We start from the raw sequence: 21,174 nt of genomic DNA on the forward strand, positions 1-21,174 counted from the left end.
GCTAGGAACCATTTTGTTTTGAAACTACGGAACCAATGAGTATTGCTTTAGGCCCTGTTTGCTTGGGCTCCTTAGCTAGGAATAACTAGGATTGGTTTAGTTATTATCCTAGTCCCTTGTTTGGCGCTATTCAAGGATTAGTTTAATGAGACTAAGGGGGACTCACTTTCACTAGAGGCGTCACTACTAAGGCCATCTCCAACTGAATGAGGGCCAGATGGCTCTCTTTAGTCCTATAGCTCTTCAAGAAATTATATTTCGATGAACAATGTCATGCCATATTTTATACCATCTCTAACCGAGGGGGCCGAAGGGTCATAGACCAAATATAGCCCTGTGACAAAAAACCATCTCCAACCGAGCAGGCCAAAGGGCCATAGGCCAAACATAATTTATTATTTTAATTGAATTAATATGGTTACTTAAATTAAAAACTACCATAGTTCATTTTAAAAACTACAACTTAAATTTAAAAACTACAACTTAATATTAAAGATTACAACATCTTCATTTTAAAGACTATAATCATCATCTTCATCCACCATTGTAGGAGTATAGTCGGATGTAAACAACTCCCATTGAGTCATAATTTTCCTTTTTTTCCTATCAAAATACACCTTACTCATTGGAGTGTAATATGAAGTGTTCCTTTGCACGTTCCTATCATCCATCTCTTCTTGTATTTGTTTTGCCCGTTCTTCGTGCCTATAGTTCATTTCTTCCACAACAAAGGCATTTTGCTCTGCCATTAATCGCAATGAGGATGCCATTTCCTGTTGAAAGGCTAAATCATCCTTTGCCTTGCCATTTTCCTTCAATTTTCGGGCCTTGTTTCATCCCATAACCCTAGGTATGGAAGATTCACCCAGAGACAGATTTTCTACCCTTGTTTCTTGAATGGTAGGAGATCCTTGTTCATCCCCAACTGCATTTGAGAAAACATTTCTGAACATCGGCGTAGGACCAAATCTTTCTTGAGGTGGATCTTGAAATAACACTTATCCTTTACAAATTTCCCAACAACTGTGATGACTAAAGGGTTTCGAGTTGTCCTTCATATACAATTCCTCCGCTTGGCGTACCTAGAAAATATAATTACAAAAATTAAAGGAAATTAATTTATGAAATTAAATGTAATATAATTAAATATTTAAAATAACTAGTGAAAACACTTACTTCATCGTAGTAATTGGCTCTACTTTCATGTATGCTTCTAGCCTTTACCACTGCTTGATGCCATTTATTCAAACTTGATTGAATATGTTTTTTCCATCTTGAAGAACAACTCTCGTGGTTTCAAAAATTTGATGGAGTGGTGTCTTCGTTGAACTCATAGTACTTTTTGGACGTACGAGTCCAAACACCTTCACTTGTTTGAAAACTCCCTTTCACACTATTTTCCGAGACCCATCTATAATCCCTGCAAAGAACTTCACCTTCTTTTCGGGTCCAAGCCCTACCCTTTATTGCAGATGTGGCCATTTGAAAATTGTTGAAAAAAAAATTGAAAGAAAGATTATTGGAAGAGGTAAGAGAATAGAATATGAAGAATTGAAATAAAATGAGGTAAGATAATATGGAATGGTGAAAATTATGTGAGAAATGATGTAGGAATGACTTAGGTATTTATAGGGAAAAAAAATTAGAAATTGTCCAAAAAAAAAATAAATTCAAATGCAACAGTAACATGGCGTCAACATGACGTCAACTAGCCGTTGCTAGTTGGCGTTATGCTAACGCCAGGTAGTCGTTGCATTCAAACAATTGGGCCAGCCTGGGACTAATTGGCTGGCTATTTTTGGCCAGCCGGTTCGCCTGTTTTCCCATTTTTGGCCCAGTGGGGCCATGAGCCCTTTGGCCTAGCCCTCAGTTGGAGACGATTTTCATGTCATTTCGAGTTATTTTTAGAACTATAGCCTTTTGGTCGAGTCGGTTAAAGATGGCCTAATACCGCCGAAAAGGTCAAGATTATTGATCCTTAGCAATCCCTCTCGTGCTTCCTTATATATTCACCTAGCCCACCATCATTGCAACTCTCCCTCCCCTTCTCTGCCATTTTCCTTCTCCGATGAGACCCAGATGCCTCCATCTTTCCGACCGTCGTGGGCACAGATGAAAGCTCCAGTAATTGCGAATTTGGAGAATCCTTTGTTGGCCCTAGGCACCACCTGCCCTTCTTGAACTACTCTAGCCAGAGAAGCCATTGGCTCCATCGACGAAACCTTCGCCATCTTTGACCGAGACCCTTGCTCGTTTTTCTTCTCCAACACCTCAAAATCCGAGGTCTCTAACTCCATCCTGGTTCAATTTATGGGCTTTTTCCTTCGCACATAAGCAACTGCAGCTGCTCCCTTTCTCCATAGTCGGCGTCGCTCAGCGCAAAGGAAATGTGCAAAATTACTAGCTGGTCATGTTGGAGCTTCAATTCCAACCTATCATTATTGACCTTACCGTGAATTTTTCAATTATCTTTAAACTGTTAATGTAGTGGAATATACACCATTCAACTTACTAATATCACCACAAAAACCTCCTTCAGTTTTTTTATTATTTTTTTAGGGTAAATTACATAAAACTACCTCAATTATCAGGTCAGTCACAATTTCATACCCCATCTTTAAACAATTTCAATGTCGTTCCTCATCTTATGAATTTTCACAATTTCATACCTTCCATCAATTTGTCTGTCAATTCTTCTGTTAAATAGTGACGTGACTTGAGATGGGACCCACTCTCTATTAAAAAATTAATTAAATATTAAAAATTATTTAATAAACTTTTTTTTGCATGGGGGCCCACCCCTTATCCAAAAAAAAAAAACAAAAAAAAAAAACAAAACCTCACCAACGGTCCTGATCTTTCCCGCTCCTTAACCAAACTCTCTCTCTCTCTCTCTTTTCCCTCTCCTCACACATTTTCTCACTCCAATGTCATATAAAATCCCCAAAACCAAAAGCAAATCCCAAATTCCCCTAATTTTCAAATTCAAAAAGCCATAAATCTGAATCTCGAATTTTGGTTCCTCTAATTGGTTTCGGTTTCCCTTTTTTTAATTTTTTATTATTATTTTTTTTTATCCAAATGGGTTTCAAATCCCTCTTCTCCCAGAAGAAGAAATTCAGCCCCTCCTCCGCTGCCCCGCCTTCGCCCCCACGCACCCGTGATCCCCCTTCTTCCACTCGCGCTCTCAGATCACCGAGCTCGACCAGGTCACTTTTATTTTTTTAATATTTTATTTTATGTTTAATAGAGTGTGGGTCCCGTCTCAAGTCATGTCACTATTTAATGGAAGAATTGACAGACAAACTGACGGAAGGTATGAAATTGTAAAAATTTGTAAGATGAGGTATGACATTAAAATTTTCTAAAAATGGGGGTATGAAACTGTAACTGGCCCAATAATTGAGGTAGTTTTATGTAATTTATCTTTTTTTTTTTTCAAGTAAATTACAAAAGGAAAAACAAATGTAGTATGTGACTTAGTCTTACATTACATCAAATGCTTCACTACGGGATAGTCTGGTAAAACAAACGCATTGATAGTGTTTAGGAGATCCCAAGGAAAGAACGTGGACTTGCTATTGATCCAACTATTTGACTCAAGAATCACCACCTTAAGGGCTGGTTTGGTATTGCTGTGCTTTGAAAAAAAACAACTTCTGTTGTGCTATGAGAATAAGTAGCTGTGAAATAAAGCAGCAGAGTATTTGGTAAACTTTTATGTAAAGCAGCTGTTACTGTGTGAAATGAAAAGGGTATAATACTATATTATTATTATAATATTTTATTTAATATTATTATTTTTATGTGAGGATTTTGTGTGGCTGTGGGGCCCACACCTCATTTCCCTTATCCTTGTGTCTTCTTTTCCCTCTACACACTCGAACTCTCTTGCAAAATCTCAGCTCTCTCTCTTTCTTTCTCTCTACACTCTCTCCTCCATTGAGACAACCCTGCACACAAATCTTCAATCTCAGACCATCTGACCTCAACTCTTTCTCTCTCTGCATTCTTTCTTCCTCCTGCTTGGAATCCTCGAAATCAACCGCATAAGCTTGAGTTGAGTGTATGTATCGGTGAAATGGAGAAATAGGTTTTGGGAAATTAGGGTTCTTGATGGGTTTGGAGCCACTATAGCTCGATGGATGAAACGACGTCAGAGGCTAGGTCTGTTTTCCTCCGATTTCCGTTCAGGACGTTCTCCACCGGCTTCTACTCGATCCAGTCCCTGTAAACGGCGTTGTTAAGGACCTGGTCAGCGAGCTTCGCCCAGTCCTTGAAGTTGCGAGCGTGGAGATTTTTGGAGACCCACTTAAGGTAGGCTGAAGGGAGGGTGCCCAACATCTTGCCCTTGTATTTTTCGAAGTCGATGACTCTGTCTCTGGCAGGCGGCAGTGTTAAGGCGGATAGAGAAGGTGGTTTAGAGGGTTTTGTGGGTTTGAAGGAGCAGGAAAGGCGGATGGGGTGCATAGAGGTGTGGGAGAGTGGTGGGTTTGACAGAGGAGTGTGGAGGCGGAAGAGAGAGCTCAGGGTAGGATTGCCAGAAACTTTCATTAAAGGGTCACTGTTCACCCGTGTTTTAGAGGTTTGTGCAGAAGCTGAAAAGCCAGCTTTTCAAAGCTGCATTTTGCTGCTTCTGTTTTTTGGCTTTTTTTTACCCAAAACTGTGAGAAAAAAGCTGAAGCTGGAAGTTTACCAAACACAAAAATGACCCCCAGCTTTTTTTTATACCAGTTTTTTTTAAATCACCTTAACCTCAAACCATACCTAAGATCGTCCTTGATGGGTAAATCAGAAATAAAAAAGATATAAACGTTTGTATTATTATTATTTTGGGTTAATTTCAGTTTACTATCTTCATGTTTCTTGGTTTTCAACATTTGGTACAACAATTTATTTTTCATACCATAATGGTACCTGAAGTAAAAATTTTAGGACAGTTCATACATATGATGACGTGGCGCTTACGTGGACACTGACTAAATGCCACATGTCAATCTGGCCGCACTTTAACATTAACGAAATCTCAAAAAGATTAAGACAACTGCAACCACATGGACAAAATTAAAACTAAACTACAGGGCCAAAAGTGAATTAGTTTTAAATTCTTGGGTACATTTAGAAACATAAATGTAAAGAGAAAGGAAAATGCTCTGACCTTACTCGGATTCAGAATTCCCGGGAAATAGACTTCCCAGAAAAACAAGGGAAAACTTTTCTATTGATTCCATCTCCCCCAAAACCCACGATGAAGTTCGAAAGATTCCTGTCAATCCCAATCTTTATGGTGATTTTGTTAATTGGTACTGTGTGTTACATCACGGTTTTCATCTTCATCGACGGTTGGGTTGGATTGAAGAGCTCCGCTGGTTCTTTGAACGCTCTGGTTTTCATTTCCTTGGCATCTCTCTGCCTCTTCTCCTTCTTTTGCTGTGTTCTCATCGACCCAGGTCACGTTCCTGCTTCCTACGTCCCTGATGTTGAACATAGTGTGGTCTCCGATCAAGAATCTAAGAAAAATGTAAGCATTTTGGGGCGCTTATTTGGTATTGTATGTTTGGTTGGTGAGAAAATTGAGGTAAAGATAATGAATTGAATTTTTGGTTTTAATGCTTTGGTTTGGATGTTGAGTAGAATGTAAGTTTTGAGTGGTATGTTAATGGGTTGTTGAGATTGTATATAATTAGTAATGTATTACGGATTTGATGAATGATTTTGATGCTCGTTTCGAGTAGGGGTTAGTTAGATTAACTGTTGTTTGTGATATGTGGAAGGTTTAATTTAATCTGGTAAACTCATTCTACTGTGCTCATTTGAGTGGATTCATTGTTTGTAAAGCAAGTCAAATAATAAGTTTCAGAATCTTGGCAATATAGATAAGTTGTTATTCTCACCCCACTGGCTCTTACATCTTCTTTTCGTGTGAATTATTGAGTTTAGGCTGAAAGAAAATATGAGAGTTGGACTATTGAGTAGATTGCATTGCTGGTTGACGGAGATCGTTGAAACGTGAGTCAGTTCTTTTACCTGTTTCATCAGGGTGGATATTTGTTAGTATAGTAGAGATAGAGATGTCGATAATTAGGTTACCTGTGAAATGAAACTGAAAGTAAAGCGTATTCAATTGCAACCTTAGGAGTATAGACACAGGACATAGCGATGGGTTGAGGTTTATTAAGTCATAAAACCTTGGACCATGCACTTGGTGTTATGGTAGCATTACATACTCTTCAAAGACCGTAATTGCATGAAAAATTTTCTGAACTTAGGAATTGAAATGTTGCATTAACAGCTGAATCGGTGACACTGGAATGATTTGTACTTCATCTCTCTCTCTCTCTCTCTCCACTTTCAACGAATTTCTGAAGAGTTCATATTATCAAGTATATTATGCATACCTGTTGTGGGTCTAGCCGCACCTTAGTAAGGCTGATTCTTGTCTCTGTAGCTAATTTTGAAACTTTGGATCCTTGATCTCTGACAGGTTCGCTGTGACAAGTGTTCTACATACAAGCCTCCCAGAACTCATCATTGCCGGGTCTGCAGAAGGTGTGTTTTAAGAATGGTAGGTTGAATTACATTCTCATTTCCATGTTATATTATTCATGATTCTTTTGCACACGTATTAGATTTTTTTGTTTACATTTTTCATGCCAAAATTGTGTGCAGGATCATCACTGCATGTGGATCAATAACTGTGTTGGTTACTGGAACTACAAGGCATTTTTTATGCTTGCTTTATATGCAACGCTAGGATGCTTGTACTCTACAGTTAGTTTTTCTGGTTCTTCCTTTTCCATGTTATGAATCTTTATCTTATAATAATAAGCAGCCTCAAATTCTGACAGAAGGTTTCAACATGTTTAGGTTATGATTATAAAGTGTGTATCTCAAAAGGACTTCGAATTCATTGCAAGTGATAGCCACAAGGTTTTTTATGTGAGTTAGTACACTCTCGCTTTTTTCCTTTGGTGCTGAGGATTTTTATCTGTTTGTGTTTTCTTGATTTGGAGTAATTTCCTAAGTACGTAAGTTTGATCACGAATCTAGTTAAGCCTCTTCTTTCTTCTGTTTTTATGCACACTTAATGAGTTGGATGCAGATATAGTGCTTTCTACTACAAAAGATGTTTTGTGGCTCAAATTTCAAAAGTGTGAAGCATTGGTACAGTGCACAGAAATTTGGAGAACTAGTTGCTTAGTGTAACAATCATGCACACGAGTTCATTTTAGTAATTGATACCACGTATTGAAAAACAACTTGCATTAGGCCAATGATATACTCGATCAGTTATGAAATGTTATGCCAACGAACCATAACACTAAATCAACTGAAATTTTGAATTGAATTTGGAACTTAGTATAGACTGCAACTATTGCTACTGAGAAGGTTAATCAGCCAGTTAATTATCGTGGGCGAGTGTCATTTACAACAGATTTTTCATCTTTATAACAACTTGAGCTTAGTCAATTACTTAGAAAGAGATTTATTATTCTAAATTAGTTGAATTTTTAATGAAGTTCTATTGCAATTTGAAGTCATTTGAACTTAAAAGCCTTTGTTGCCTCACCAATCATCTTTACTGGTTTTTTCAGGTTATGTCTGGTCTAGTGATGGCTTCCTTGACGGTAATGCTTGGAGCTCTTTTAGGTTGGCATATCTACCTCATAACCAATAATATGACAACTATAGAGGTAACTATGACATTTCGTAATCGAAACTGGAGCAATTTTTTTCTTTCTGTGAATAATTGATACAGAGCTAACATGGATCTCTTAACAGTATTATGAAGGAATACGGGCAGCATGGTTAGCTGGGAAATCTGGGAAAAGTTACAGACATCCATACAATCTTAGTGTACACAAAAACATCTCTTCGGTCTCTATCTATCCCTTTCTTTCTGTGCCCCCTCTGTGTGTATTTTGTATCTTCAATATATATGTTATTAAAATCTGTGACTAAGGCTAACATTGCTAGTCGTTTTTCTTTTGATCAGGTTTTGGGTCCAAGTATGCTGAAATGGTTATGTCCGACATCAGTAGGCCATCTAAAAGATGGACTCATCTTCCCTACTCCGCGTGATAGTTCATGAGTTTTCTGATGTCGCTCAAATTCAGGTTCGGTGGTCCGAATTCATGCATGTTCATCAGAACACAAAGATACGAAGCATGTTCGCCATAGTCATCTCTTAATATGAAAAGATACTAGGAAAAGAGCAACGCAGTGGGAGAAGCGACTGGAGTCTTTTTGATAAACGTAGGGTTAGGTTATCAGCTTCATTAGATGCATAAACAAGTACTACGACTTACACCATAGGATAGAGATCAACACTGTAGACTGAACATATGAAATGGAGACTGGATGTTTGTTTCAAATACAAACTGGGGAATACTACCAGAATGGAAACAACGATTGTTTGTTTGGGTTTTTTTTTTTTTTTTTTTTTTTTTTGTTTTTTCTGGTTTTGGAAAATCTCGGTAGTACAAGGTGAGTTTTATTTAATCAAAAGAGAAAGTTTCACCGGTGTGTGAGTGTCCTCTTCTCTCCTTCTAAGAGCTTTTCTCACCGGTGTGTAAGTGACCTCCGCTTCGTTCTTACTGCAACTGCCGACCCTAGCTATGGCCAAGGTCGGTGGCAGTCCTTCCCTTCTCCTTTCTCTTTTTTCCTTTTCTTTCCTTCTCCTTCATCTTCCGTTTTCCCCTACCAGTGGCCTGTTTGCCACTCAACCCCCTGTGCATCTACTTTCTTTGTCTGCAATCCCTTTTCCAACTTTTCTCATTTCTTCCTTCCTTCCACTTTTCCCCTTTGTTTCCTTTCATCTTCTTTCCACCTTTTCCCCCTCTTCCCCACCACACCACCACCACCCCCCCCCCCCCCCCCCCCCCCCCCCCCAATTCTCCAATCTGGATCGGCTTCATCCTTCTTTGACTCCAGAATCCAGATCGGCTCCCACTTTTTTTTCAACATTATTTATCGTGCTTCTTCCGAAAAGTGAGTAGAATTTTGCCTCGGGTGTTCACACCACCTCCTTCCTTTGGGTTGCTTTTGTTTGGCAATGTTGCTAGTGGGTTTTTTCTCGTTGGCTTCCTTTGATTTGTGGCGGCTATTGCTGTGGTGCTCTGTGGAGGAGTTTGGGGCTCTCTTTTCGGGTCCTGCTGTGGCTCATTCTTCATCCAGCTTTGGGGCTTTAGTTATTTTGATTTCAGATGGATGGAGGTGATGTTGGTTCGGCAAGTGGGTTGGCAACGAAGGTAGGAAGCTGTTAGGGTTTGTTTTGGTGTCTTTTCTATTTATGGCTCAAACTGTCTTTTGGGCTGTTGGGTTACGATGGAGGTCTATCTTTTTGTTTGTTTGTTTATTGTATTTGGACCTTTTCTAATGTAATATGTTGTGTTATAAATAAAGTAAACCTTGGACCAAAAAAAATAAAAATAAAGAAAGTTTCACCTGGTCACAACGAAGAGAGAGAGAGAGAAAGGGGGGAGGGGGGGGGGGGGGGGGGGGGGTGTGAGCAACTGGGTCAAGGGTACAGTTGCAATAAACTATGGCACTTAAAAATATAAGTATAGGCTTTCTTCTAATATAAAATCTCCGGGCAAGAGTAATATAAGGCAAGAAAGTTATAGGTTGGGGAATCACCCATATGAGGACCAAAAGACGCATTCTAATGCTCTAAAGAGCCCGAAAGACTAATTCCAAAGTTCGAGATCAGATCAGATTCGAAGGGGGGCAGATGAAAAAAAATTACACCTAGTCAAGCAAAATTACACTACAAACATCATCAATACTAGAAGGAATGAAAGAAGAATTGTACAAAGATTTATAAAAATTTATCACATGGTCAACAATATCAGCAGGCGAAGAAAGTCAAAGTACAATTTCACCATCCAAAAGAGTAGCGATTCTTGATGCCTAAGATCTTCCACGAGCAACAACTTAGTACTACGGTCAAGTAATATTTCTCTTCATTTGTAAGTAAGAGGTCTTAGGTTTGATTCTCATCAAAGGCGAATTTGAATCACATTATTGTTAGCTCATTGTGAGGCTTAGCTTACTCCCTCACCCTTTAGTACAGACAATATTGTTTGTTTTTATATAAAAATAAATAAAAAATAAAAAATAAAAAATAAATCTTCCACGGGCATGAGCATGCAAAAAGCAATATTTTGATCACCTTCAGTAAGCCATTTAACTCGTGCACAATCATGCCAAAAAGTTTGTTGCTTACATTCTAAAGACCATTTTTGTATATATTCTTCATGGAAAGTGATTTTTGCACACCATTTTAACTTCTCAAACACGTCTCTTTATTTGTAGCCATCAAACTGAGTAAATCAAATGAAAACAATGCACATGATAAACAACGGTGCATGAGAGGTTAAAAAGAGTGTGCTTATCATTTCCCACTCTTTATTAATAGCTTTGGTGGTGCCATTTTCGTTTAATTGACCAACAATATTTAATTGGTAATGCCATGCTCGACATGCGCTTAAATTTTAGGTGTAATTGAATTATTAGTTCCTGTGGTCATAGAGTAGTTGAAAGATAGCCTATGTGGTTAAAAAAAATTAGGATTTAAGCTCCTGTGTTGAAATCTGTTAGGATTTATGCCCAAAATTAAAAATTATGACAACTATCTCTTAATTATTAGCATATGAGCCACACAATGAGGCTAAAACGGAACTCTGTTAATTGTTAGCACGTGAGGCTTACACGTGACGGTAACTTGATCTTTTTGGTTTCACATGTGAGTCTCATATACTAACAATTAATTGAGAGTTGACGAAATTTTCAATTTTGGGCCTGAATTCTAAAAAACTTCACCACAAGGCTTAAATCCTAATTTTTTTTAACCAGAGGGGTATTTTGTTATTACACTATCACCACGGAGACTATTAATCCAATTAAGCCCAATTTTTATCTATTATTTGAAAATGGGATGCCATAATGTCGATTAATTGTGTCATGAGGGACATGAGATGGTTCCATGGGTTTTAATTTATAAATAACACGAAACATAGCCAAGTTTTCTTCTGGAGAAGTGATTAAGTTAACGTGAGTTGTTGGAGATCGAGAAAGAGGAGAGAATTAAAATGCCAACGATGCCAAGGTTTGTTGTGCTCAAGGGGGAACTGCAACAACTGCTTGCGATGCAATACTACGGATTCAGATGTGAATCTGAAGCAAATCATGCATGTTGCATGGTACATTAATTTCGTAGGAAAGGAGGCTGCAGGGAGCGACTGCACAAAATTTGAAGTGCAGAATAATTTTTTATTATACAAGAAATAGCAGGTGAGAGGGGATATCAACTTAGGACTGCAAAAAAAACAAAAAGTAATACTAGAGAGATTGATAGATAAAATTTACAAACTAAATGATGTGTCGTCAATAAGAAATGAGCATTTTTTTATCAATGCTTAATTAATAATCTAATCATCAACTTTCATGTTATTTAATTTACAAATTTTGTCTTTCTAGCATTTCCTTAAAAAAAACTTAGGACTTCAAATGCAGAGAAACACGCTCTAACCACTTGCAAACCTCTTACTCCTCGTCATGACATCATGGCATCTTATCTTCATATTGATAGATACAAATTATGCCTTTGCCGAACATGGCATTGCAAATTAGATATTGTTTGTCAAAGATAATTAAGAACTATGTTATGTTGCGTACTAAACAACTAGGGGCAAGTGGTGGATACTGTCTTCCTTTTAACTCACCGCATCCCAGCTTTGAACCTCCCTCCCATAGTTTATAAGAATCCAGTGTAGATTATCATGTCGTTTGTCAGGAAAAAAAAAACAACTAGGGCAATATTTGATGCCCGTGGTTGCGTTGTTTTCTTTATCCACCATTTCTCCCTAGTTGTTCAATATTCAACATAATATAGTATTTAGTTATCTCTTAACCAATGATATTTAATAAGGAAAACTAAGGAAAATGACTTGAAAACTTGAAATTTTAACCAAAAAACATGTAATAACTTTATTTAATAGTTAGAACAAAACCCAATATTAAACCAGTCCATTTAAAATGACCCAATCATTAGTGTTTGGTTTTGCCCCTGATGGCAAGCTTTTTTCAGTTTAATTTCATTTACGAATCTCCCTGCTATTCTCTATCTCCCCTGTTTCTTCCTGACATTCGAAACCTTCCGTTTTTTCTTTCTAATTTCGGATCGCAACTCCATCTCTATCACTATGCAAAATCATAGATGCAATCCGAATCCAAACTTAATTTTGGTCCATCTCCATCTCTGTCAAAATCGCAGACGACCTTTTACATGCAAAACGATGTCACACACACACACACACACACACTCTCTCTCTCTCTCTCTCTCTCTCCCAATATTTCTGACTTTCTCTCCCTTCTGTAAAGATGAGAAGGGAGCTGGACTTTTCACAGACATCGGCAAAAATGCCTAAGGTAAGCAATCGTTCTCATTCTTTCTCTCTCCGTCTCTGCGATCCTTCTACTGTTTTGTCGTTCTCTAAATTGCGCGTAATTTGCACCTAAAATGATGTGTTTTGGTTTCTATTGCAGATCTTCTGATCATGGACCACAACTCTAATCAGAAATTCACCGTCGCCATCTACAACGATGCTGGCATGGTATGCTTTTGAAGCTCTAATTTAATTAAAATGCGTATAGCTAATTGAGCAATCAAGAAATATAGTTTCGGATTGTGAATTAGGAGTTCGGATCAGTGTTGTTTGCTAGTGTTGATTGTTTTAGCTAGATCATAGTGCCAATCTCATACTATTTTTTTGTCTCGGGTTCGAAATTGAGACTGAAGTATTTAGAATTGAGTCATTTTTGTAGTTTATAGCTTTTCTCTGTCCAATTAAATAGGTATATACATTTTGTTTCATACATTTGATTATACACTTTGCGTTTTCTTATGCGATGTAATCATAAAACAAGGAAATCATTTAGCTCATCAAGAAGTCGGTTTATATGTTATTATAAACCGATTTTAAATTATTCTGATGCTTTTGCATTTTTAAGCTTTGATTTCTGAGTTCTTCTAGAATTTTAGTATGTATTTTATTTTGACTTTTATATTCATCTTTCCTCTATGTGAGTATATTAGTTGAAGAAAATATGGATAAGGGAAGGTATCTTTTGTGCTCTTGACTAGTGAAATGGATAAATGATTGTGTGTGATTTCTGAGTTTGTTTTAAGTTTTTAATGTTGTTTCCACTTTTAATGTACTTACTCGGTTTCAAACTGAAGTGTAACTTTTCTATGAACATATTCCCTGTAATCCGCATTTCAGCAACACCCCAAAACCTTTCTAGACAAATGATTAAGCCTTTTTTTTTAATTGATCAATGCATGTCAAATTATGTTTTGTTATGGCTGTGCTTTTTCAGACGAATTGCAATTGAATTTACATGCCTCTTCATTTCGAAGAACTGTAATCTGTGTAGAAGTTTCCTAAGTTAGTGTTTTGTGATCGCAACATCTTTATCGATCATAAAATTTGGTTGAAGCTTATTCATTTCATTCCAATATGATCTCAGTTCTTGTTCAATGGAATATATGTTTCAGAGACGGTATGGGTGCCGTGCAATGATGCTGGAGACTATGGCAGTTGTCCCTAGCATGCTAGGAGGAATATTGTTGTACTTAACCATCTCCAACCCTTAGGCTTTACCTAAAACTTTTAGCCCAGAAACAGTTTTTCTGCTCCAATCCTTCTGGCCTAAATTTTTTAGCCTGAGATTATTAAAGAATAAATTTAGGCTAATTTTTTCTTTTAAAGTAATTTAAAAAAAATTATGTACACTATCATAATTTAATTTTATGAACATTTTAACCTAAAAATATTTAAATTCCGATAAATATTGAAAAATTACTAAATTTGGGTGAATTTTGAGTTAAATAATTTTTTTAATTATTTTAGCTGTCGGATTTAAATTTGGGCCGTTAGATCTTTGTTTTACCATTAGATTTGATTATATTTGATCTTAGCTGTTGGATTCAATAAATCCTGAGAGACATGCACATGTGGGTGAGGTCCAGCTGGTGGTGCCCACACCATTTTCTGGGCTAAATCCTAGGGGAAATTTGGTTTTTGTTTGGCTTTTAACTTTTAGCCCACACATTTAGCATGTGTTAGGTTGGGTTTGGAGAAGGGAATAAAACATAAAAAATAGCATTTAGTCCAAGGTTAGGCTTGGTCTAAGGGCTCTGCTCAAGTTTTAGCAGAGCGGTGGTTGTAAAACCTGCGTGGTATGAGGGAATGCTGGTTTTGCTGTATACAACTTGAGAAACTACATGCTACCTGTAAATTGTGTGATTGCCATTACACAATTCATAGTCTAGTGCATGTGATGGAAGTATCTCATGTTCATTTGAAGAACTTTTCAAGACAATAACAATATCTTTTTTTTGGGTAAAAAGTGCAGGTGACAAATATGGAGACAATTCCTCCTCCTTGGGACTTTGTGGACACTCTTGTGATTATGCTTCTTACTGTGGAGGATGTAAAACACAAAATTTGATTTATGAGGCGCAAGTTCAACAGTTGATTATTAACTTTGGAAAGTTTTCTCACACAAAACTGGAATCTATAAGCATCATGAAGCCCATCAGAAAACATGCTTTCGCCGTAATGCTTTCCTCTTGTTTTCATCACATTAGAAAACAGTTACTTAATTTAGAAAACAGTTACTTAATTTAGCTAACACAACCTACTTGCTATTTGTCATTTGACACCTTCAAGAATCAAAGTATCAAAGTACTCTATTCTGGTGTAAGGTATACATTTATGCATATTCTTAACTTTACCTAGAAATTCACTATAAAATAAATTTCTAAGAATTTGTAAATCATGTCTACTTTGTAATTATTTTATTTTATTTTATCAATGTGTATTAATTTTTTATTTTGCAAAAAAAAAAAAAAAAAAAAGAAGTAGTTTTTGACAATTTTTGGTTTGATAAATAGTGTCTCCTTATTAGCTCAGTTTTATAAATAGTGCCTATTTCTTGTTTCATTTTCATAAATAGTGGTCTAGTTCTTGGTCCAGTTTCATAAATAGTACCTAGTTCTTGGTCCACTTTCATAAATAGTGGCCTTGTTGTTGGTCCAGTTTCATAAACAGTGCCTAGTTCTTGGTCCAGTTTCATAAACATTGCATAGCAATATGTACAATTTTATAAATAGTGTCTCTTTCTTGGTCTAGATTCATAAATAGTGTTTTTTTCTTGGTTTAGTTTCATAAATAGTTTCCACCTATTGGTTTAGTTTTAGAAATAGTATCTCACTCTTGATTTGGTTCCATAAATAATGTCTACTTATTGGTCCAGTTTCATAAATAATGTCGCCTTATTTTAAGGAGGATTAGAATGACATACTCTAATAAAAAATTATATGATCAATAATGGTACAATTTGACAACATAAGCATCCAAACATCTTACTAGTATACATATATCCCGAATTTTACTAAATTCGTCCTTTTAAATATGACTAAAATAACAAAGACTTGTAACTCAGTTGGTTAAAAACATTCACATTTACTCAAGCTCGTCCCTCAATATATATATAATAGAAGAAAGAAAAAATGATACGGTAAAGTTATAATTCATACATGATTGTGCTTACTATTTATTATAATTATACAAGACATTTATGTATTTGTAATTGTAAGGGTGGTTTTTAGTTAAAATATTCATGGTCCAAACTCTTTTCATTAAGGCTCTTCTTCCTACGTTAATTCTCCTTCAAATAATCAAAAACATAAAATTTAGTATAAAATAATATTTTCTCTCTCTTCATCAACCCTTCTCACTCCATCTTCTTCTTCTTCTTCTTGTTGATGGATGGAAAACAAAATAACAGAATTTTTTTTTTTTTTTTAGCAATTAATTTTCTTCAACTGGGACCCAAATAAGACTTTGATTGAGAAGTGGAAATCCTCGTGTATGCAAGTCCAGCAGAGTCTTGCTAGCATCTCCATTCCATTTCTCTCACAATTACATGCATGGACAAATGTGCTAACATTCAGCACTTACTATTTTTCACCCAGTTAAAAGCGTATTGGGATAATTAAGAATTGGGCTAACGGAGGAGCTTCCGTCAGCGGCATAGGCTGGGAAAAATAAAATAGTTTTGCACGTGGCCTTGTTTCTTACATGTGAGGCTTTAGTTTTTGCAATTTTTCATTAAATTTCAGTCCTTTTACATTAAATAAAGTTAGTATATGATTTTTGGTTAAAACAAACTTAGTCCAAATCCTTTTCATTAAAACTCTCTATTTACTATGTGATGTCATGTTTGATTTGGGCTTAGTTTATGTTCATAAGTTTTTTTTTAATAAGATGCATTATAGAACATCAATAGAAAACCAAACGTGAATATTAGAGCTAAAGTCGCATCTTTATTAAAAGACACGCTACCTAACTACCATTACACGACATAACACAAAAAAGCCTCACAAACAAACATTAACGCCACTAACTATGAAATATAAAGTCTTCCAAGAAAAAAGATATCAAGCCAGACCGCATACACTAATGATGTGAACCTCAACTAAACATCTTCTAAAAAAAAAAACCAACTTGGGATAAACTTCTAACTTTTTTTGTTTTTGGTAAAGACTTGGGACAAACTTCGCACATGCTTGAAGTACAACATGAACCAACTGTAGTATTAGCGTGCATCACCTCATCATAGCAACACCAGTAACCCAAGAAATCTTCAATGTTGACCCCAAAATCATCATTTAAGGAAGAACCAACATTAATCTCCTAAGACATCCTCGTTCCTTTCTCCAATATTGTGTTTGAAAATGACATGCGGTGATGTCATGCCGATTAATTATGTCACGAGGGACATGAGATGGTTTCATTGGTTTTAGTTTATAAATATAGACAAATTTTCTTGAGATGTGTATTTATCAAATATAACCAAATATTAATTCTTAATTTCAAAAATGTTAATTTTTATAAATTTTTTTAAATATATCTAAAATCTCATTTAAGTAGACACAAATACCCTTAAATTTAATATTCAACCATTTGTAGTTGACTGTAAAAGTTTTGTCATGCGTTTTCAATATAATCAAACAGAACACATTCATCTCTATTCGATTATACTAAAAAGGCATGGAAAAGTTTTTACCATTCAAGTATATATTGAATCAGCATGGAAAAATTTTGCCATATCTAAGTTGGGTAGATTGAAAAATGTAAAAAGGCCTATAGGGAACAAAGTCGAACATATATATTTTTTCCAATCTGGGGATTGTCCCTGTTGCTGGGAATTTGAATGGTGTACGTAGTAGATCATTATTTTTTAGTAAAATATATGAAAACAAAGGAATTAAGTTTCGGTTATAACTTGACTAGTAAATGGATTTTTTAGTTTCTTCTTCCGTTGAATAATTATTAAAGTCGATGATTCTTATGTTATATTATGTGTTCCTATTATTATACTACAAATTCTTTGATCATGGCATATGCAGATGCTATATGGCCAATTGGTGATCAGACCGAGCAAATAGTAAATGATGATGTAAGTGAAAGAACTGTCCTACCACCAATTACATGAAGAAGATATGGTAGGTGCAAAGATGAAAGGATCCCATCATGTGGAGGAAAAAAAATCAACTAGGGAATGTTTAAAATGTGGTTCAAATGACCATTGTAAACAAACTTGTAGGAATCCCGTTCCTCGTAGTTCTTTTTAAATTGGGGTGTGATGAATAAATATTTCCTTTTGATCATTTTATTGCTTTTGATTGAACGTAAAATCCTTTAAATTTCAAACAATTAAAAGTGTATTACTTTTATTTCTTTACTCTAATAGTGTTTACTCTTATAAGATGCTAAAGTGTTTTTTGGGAACCATGTGAGAAAGAAAGGTTTCCTTGATTATTTACTAAAATAAAAGGCTTAATTGGATTAATAGTTCTCGTTGTGGTAGGGTAGTTGGAAGATAGTCCATGTGGTAAAAAAACTAGATTCTCGTGCCTTAAGTTAAAGATGAGGTGTGGGAGAGTGTGATTGACTTGACCATCACAACCTCGCGAGGAGAGAATTAAAATGCCAACATTGCCGAAGTTTGTGGTGCTCAAGTCGAACTACAACAACAAATACTTACGATTCACTACTATAGATGCAGATGAGAATCTGATGCGAATCATGCCAGCTGCAAGGTATATATTAATTTCACAGGAGAGGAAGCAGGGAGCGAACACACAAAATTTGAAGTGGAGAAGGCAAAGAGTATTGGGAATGAGGGACTAGTACACATTAGATGCTGCTACAACAATAAATACTGGGTGATGCCTGCTTGTGGTTATACTCAGATTGTTGCTGGTGCTGATGAACCAGAGGAAGACAAATCCAAGTTCTCATGTACCTTGTTCGAGCCTGTCTACGCAGACGATGATGGCCTCCCAGTTGATGATTCCAGAAGTACGAATTCTATAGTACTCCGATTCCGCCATGCCCACAATGGAAAGTACGTGGCCTTGGTACAAAACGATCCGAACGACAAATACTGGGGTTTCATGTACACGTATGGGGAATCTCCTAGCCAGAGGTTTATGGATGTGTTCATAGTCATTGACTGGGAATCGTTGGTGCTGTTGGAGAACAATTCAGAAATAAACAAAAATAACAGAAATAAACAGAACTTGAATTCTAATATTTTATTTACCAAATATACTTGATGCGCAAAATGAAATTATACAATAAATACATAAACTAATATAAAAATATCAATGATACTAACTTGATCACAGAAGGTAGAGGCTAGCGTAAAAGTTATGTCCTTCGAACAGTATTTTCGTCCCACTCTTGTGCTTGTGGTTCTACAACGTCTGCTCGAATAGGATACAACTACCTAATTCTACAACCCGCATTGGATTATAGAACTCTAGTAAGAAAAAATGATTATCACTTGAATAATGTGATTGCAAATATATAGGCTGTTTCACGCCCTTTCAAATAACTGCTTAGTGTATCTGAAAGCACACAACTCTTTCTAATAGCTGTATCTTTTAATCAAAAAGTACAACTCTTTCTAATAGTTATGTCTTTTAATCAAAACGTTGTTTTAATTAATAAATTAATTAAAAAACTTAATCCGAAAATTAAAATTAATAAATCTGATTAATTAATATTAATCTCAAGGCCCTTGTCTTGATTAATTAATATTAATTGTATTTAGGCTATATTATTTCAAGCCTAATCCACACAACTATAAGGTCCAAGCCTTCAATCCATTTCCAAATGGTCCAAGTTCTAATTACTAAGAAAAGGGAATAAGCCTATATAAAGGCTAGTGAAAAAATATTGTTGATCAATGTGAGACAAGAGAGTCTCAAACTCCAACAGGTGCTAGTCAAGATACTTCCCAAGCATGTGGCGTTTAAGGGTGGTAATGGTCACTACCTCGGTGCCCGCCTGATCGACCAACGCCCACGTTTGCTACAGTTCGAATCCACTGACATTGAAGATCCATTGGCAGGAAACGAGGTCTTCACCAATGCCGATGGCACCGTTCGCATAAAATCCGATTCCTCAGGAAAATTCTGGAGGCTCACCGAGGATGACTGGATATGCGCCGACTCAGATGACTCTACCAACGACGATTCCCACACATTGTTTTGGCCCATCAAAGTAGGCGACAGTGCCATTTCTCTCCGCAACATGCAGAACAAGAAGTTTTGCAAGAGATTTACCACTAGCACAATTACAAGCGGTCTCAATGCAAACGTCTCCACTATCGATAAAGAGGCATACTTGGAGGTGGAAGAGGTTTTTCCCTTGAGGAGAGATATCAGTAATATTACTCTCCACCTCGACCGTGCAAGGATTTACAGCCAAAACGTTGTCAATTGAGTCATGGGTGAACTCGTTAACCATTCTAATGAATCTTACCCTATGGAATTGAAGTTTTCCTATATAGAAACTAGGAACAGTACTTGGAATTACTCCAGTGTCTCGTCGATTTTGAAGTTGTGTGGCCTCAAGAGCAGCACCCACACTGAAGTTCCGGTAATTGCAGATGGTAAAAAGTTGACCATTGGATTTACTGGAGCAGTCCAATTTGGAGAAACTGAGACAGTCACAAGTAGTGTAAAGGATGCTTTGTATAAGTATGTTGTGCCAGCAATGACTATGGTAGAGGTGAGGTTTGTAGCAGCTGAGGCTTCATGCGATGTTCCCTTCTCTTACACCCAGCGCGACACTCGTACGAGTGGGGAAATAATTACCAGCAACATAGACGATGGAGTTTATAATGGTGTGAATACCTTTGATTTCAAGTTCGAGTCCACAGAAGAAAAGCTTTGATGATATTCCACTTACTGCAACAGAACTTTTTATTGTTCTTCGTCTTTTTTTTTTTTTTTTTTTTTTTTTGTGATTTTTATTTTGCATGTAGTTTGTTAATTTCCAATAAAATCAAGGAAATGACACAAATCAAGAAATAAGTCACGAAAAGAAGATTTATCCGAGCGATTTTGTATGTCACTTTAATTGCTTGGGTTTATTTTCAGTGCTGAAAAATTTGTGTCAATGTTGTCCTCATGAGTTTGGAATTAATATTGGTTCATAGCTTCCGTTATCAGCGATGTGTGTGTGTGTGTATTCGCACATTTTCACCATATATTGTAAGTAGAAGGATGACCAACTAGACTTTGTTTCGTTTGTAATTTCATGTCAGAGTACCAATTTTGTTTATATTCTTGATTTAATAGCTTCGTCCCTGCCAATTTTGCATAAATAACCAGAAGGAATGGACAAGGAGAGAACATAAATAACCAATTTTGCATATATAAATACAACAGATCTAAACCAGCCACCCCTCGCCCCTTAGAAAGTTCTATCCAAAATCCAAACGCGAAAATAAAAAGCCAAAGTATAAATTGTGCCAAAAGATTTGCTTCCTGAATACAATCGCGGGAAACAAATTGTAGACAAAACCATAATGATAAAGAAACTTGCTCGTCCCTTCAATACGCATTGTCCCTATGGGAAGTTTTTGTGTGAACAACATTTTGTGAGCAATTGTTAACGGACAAGGATTGTCTGCCCTTCCACTTCCGGTGCCCTATCGTGCCCTTTTGTTTTGTGTGGTCACGGTTAAACTACATCAACATTTTATATTGTTTTTTTTATAGAGATAATAAGAAAAAAAATGAAT

The 21,174-nt window shown here is 36.3% G+C and overlaps 3 protein-coding genes across 3 annotated transcripts; 2 read left to right on the top strand and 1 right to left on the bottom strand.

The window, feature by feature from the left end:
• Positions 1–4,212: 4,212 nt before the first annotated feature.
• Positions 4,213–4,554, bottom strand: LOC137734392 (uncharacterized). Its single transcript, XM_068473668.1, has one exon. It carries the CDS (start codon positions 4,552–4,554, stop codon positions 4,213–4,215), a length of 342 nt encoding a protein of 113 aa, XP_068329769.1.
• A 595-nt stretch (positions 4,555–5,149) lies between these two features.
• LOC137735344 (probable protein S-acyltransferase 15) lies at positions 5,150–9,411 on the top strand. The gene is made up of 7 exons (XM_068474766.1): positions 5,150–5,521; positions 6,485–6,565; positions 6,670–6,771; positions 6,868–6,939; positions 7,596–7,694; positions 7,783–7,878; positions 7,997–9,411. The coding sequence occupies exons 1-7, from the start codon at positions 5,249–5,251 to the stop codon at positions 8,090–8,092; spliced, it is 819 nt and encodes a 272-aa protein (XP_068330867.1). The 5' UTR covers positions 5,150–5,248; the 3' UTR covers positions 8,093–9,411.
• An 8,893-nt stretch (positions 9,412–18,304) lies between these two features.
• LOC137734394 (uncharacterized) lies at positions 18,305–19,868 on the top strand. The gene is made up of 2 exons (XM_068473669.1): positions 18,305–18,604; positions 19,362–19,868. The coding sequence occupies exons 1-2, from the start codon at positions 18,305–18,307 to the stop codon at positions 19,866–19,868; spliced, it is 807 nt and encodes a 268-aa protein (XP_068329770.1).
• The last annotated feature ends 1,306 nt before the right edge of the window (positions 19,869–21,174 follow it).

Source organism: Pyrus communis, chromosome 5 (assembly GCF_963583255.1).
Source record: "Pyrus communis chromosome 5, drPyrComm1.1, whole genome shotgun sequence".
In the NCBI taxonomy this organism is placed as follows: Eukaryota; Viridiplantae; Streptophyta; class Magnoliopsida; order Rosales; family Rosaceae; genus Pyrus; species Pyrus communis.

Coding starts and splice junctions, on each gene's coding strand:
- LOC137735344 (XM_068474766.1), top strand. CDS start 5,249: ATGAAGTTCGAAAGATTCCTGTCAATCCCAATCTTTATGGTGATTTTG. Junction 6,566..6,669: donor GAAGGTGTGTTTTAAGAATG/GTAGGTTGAATT, acceptor AATTGTGTGCAG/GATCATCACTGCATGTGGAT. Junction 7,695..7,782: donor ATAATATGACAACTATAGAG/GTAACTATGACA, acceptor ATCTCTTAACAG/TATTATGAAGGAATACGGGC.
- LOC137734394 (XM_068473669.1), top strand. CDS start 18,305: ATGCCTGCTTGTGGTTATACTCAGATTGTTGCTGGTGCTGATGAACCA. Junction 18,605..19,361: donor TCATTGACTGGGAATCGTTG/GTGCTGTTGGAG, acceptor AAACTCCAACAG/GTGCTAGTCAAGATACTTCC.
- LOC137734392 (XM_068473668.1), bottom strand. CDS start 4,554: ATGAAAGTTTCTGGCAATCCTACCCTGAGCTCTCTCTTCCGCCTCCAC.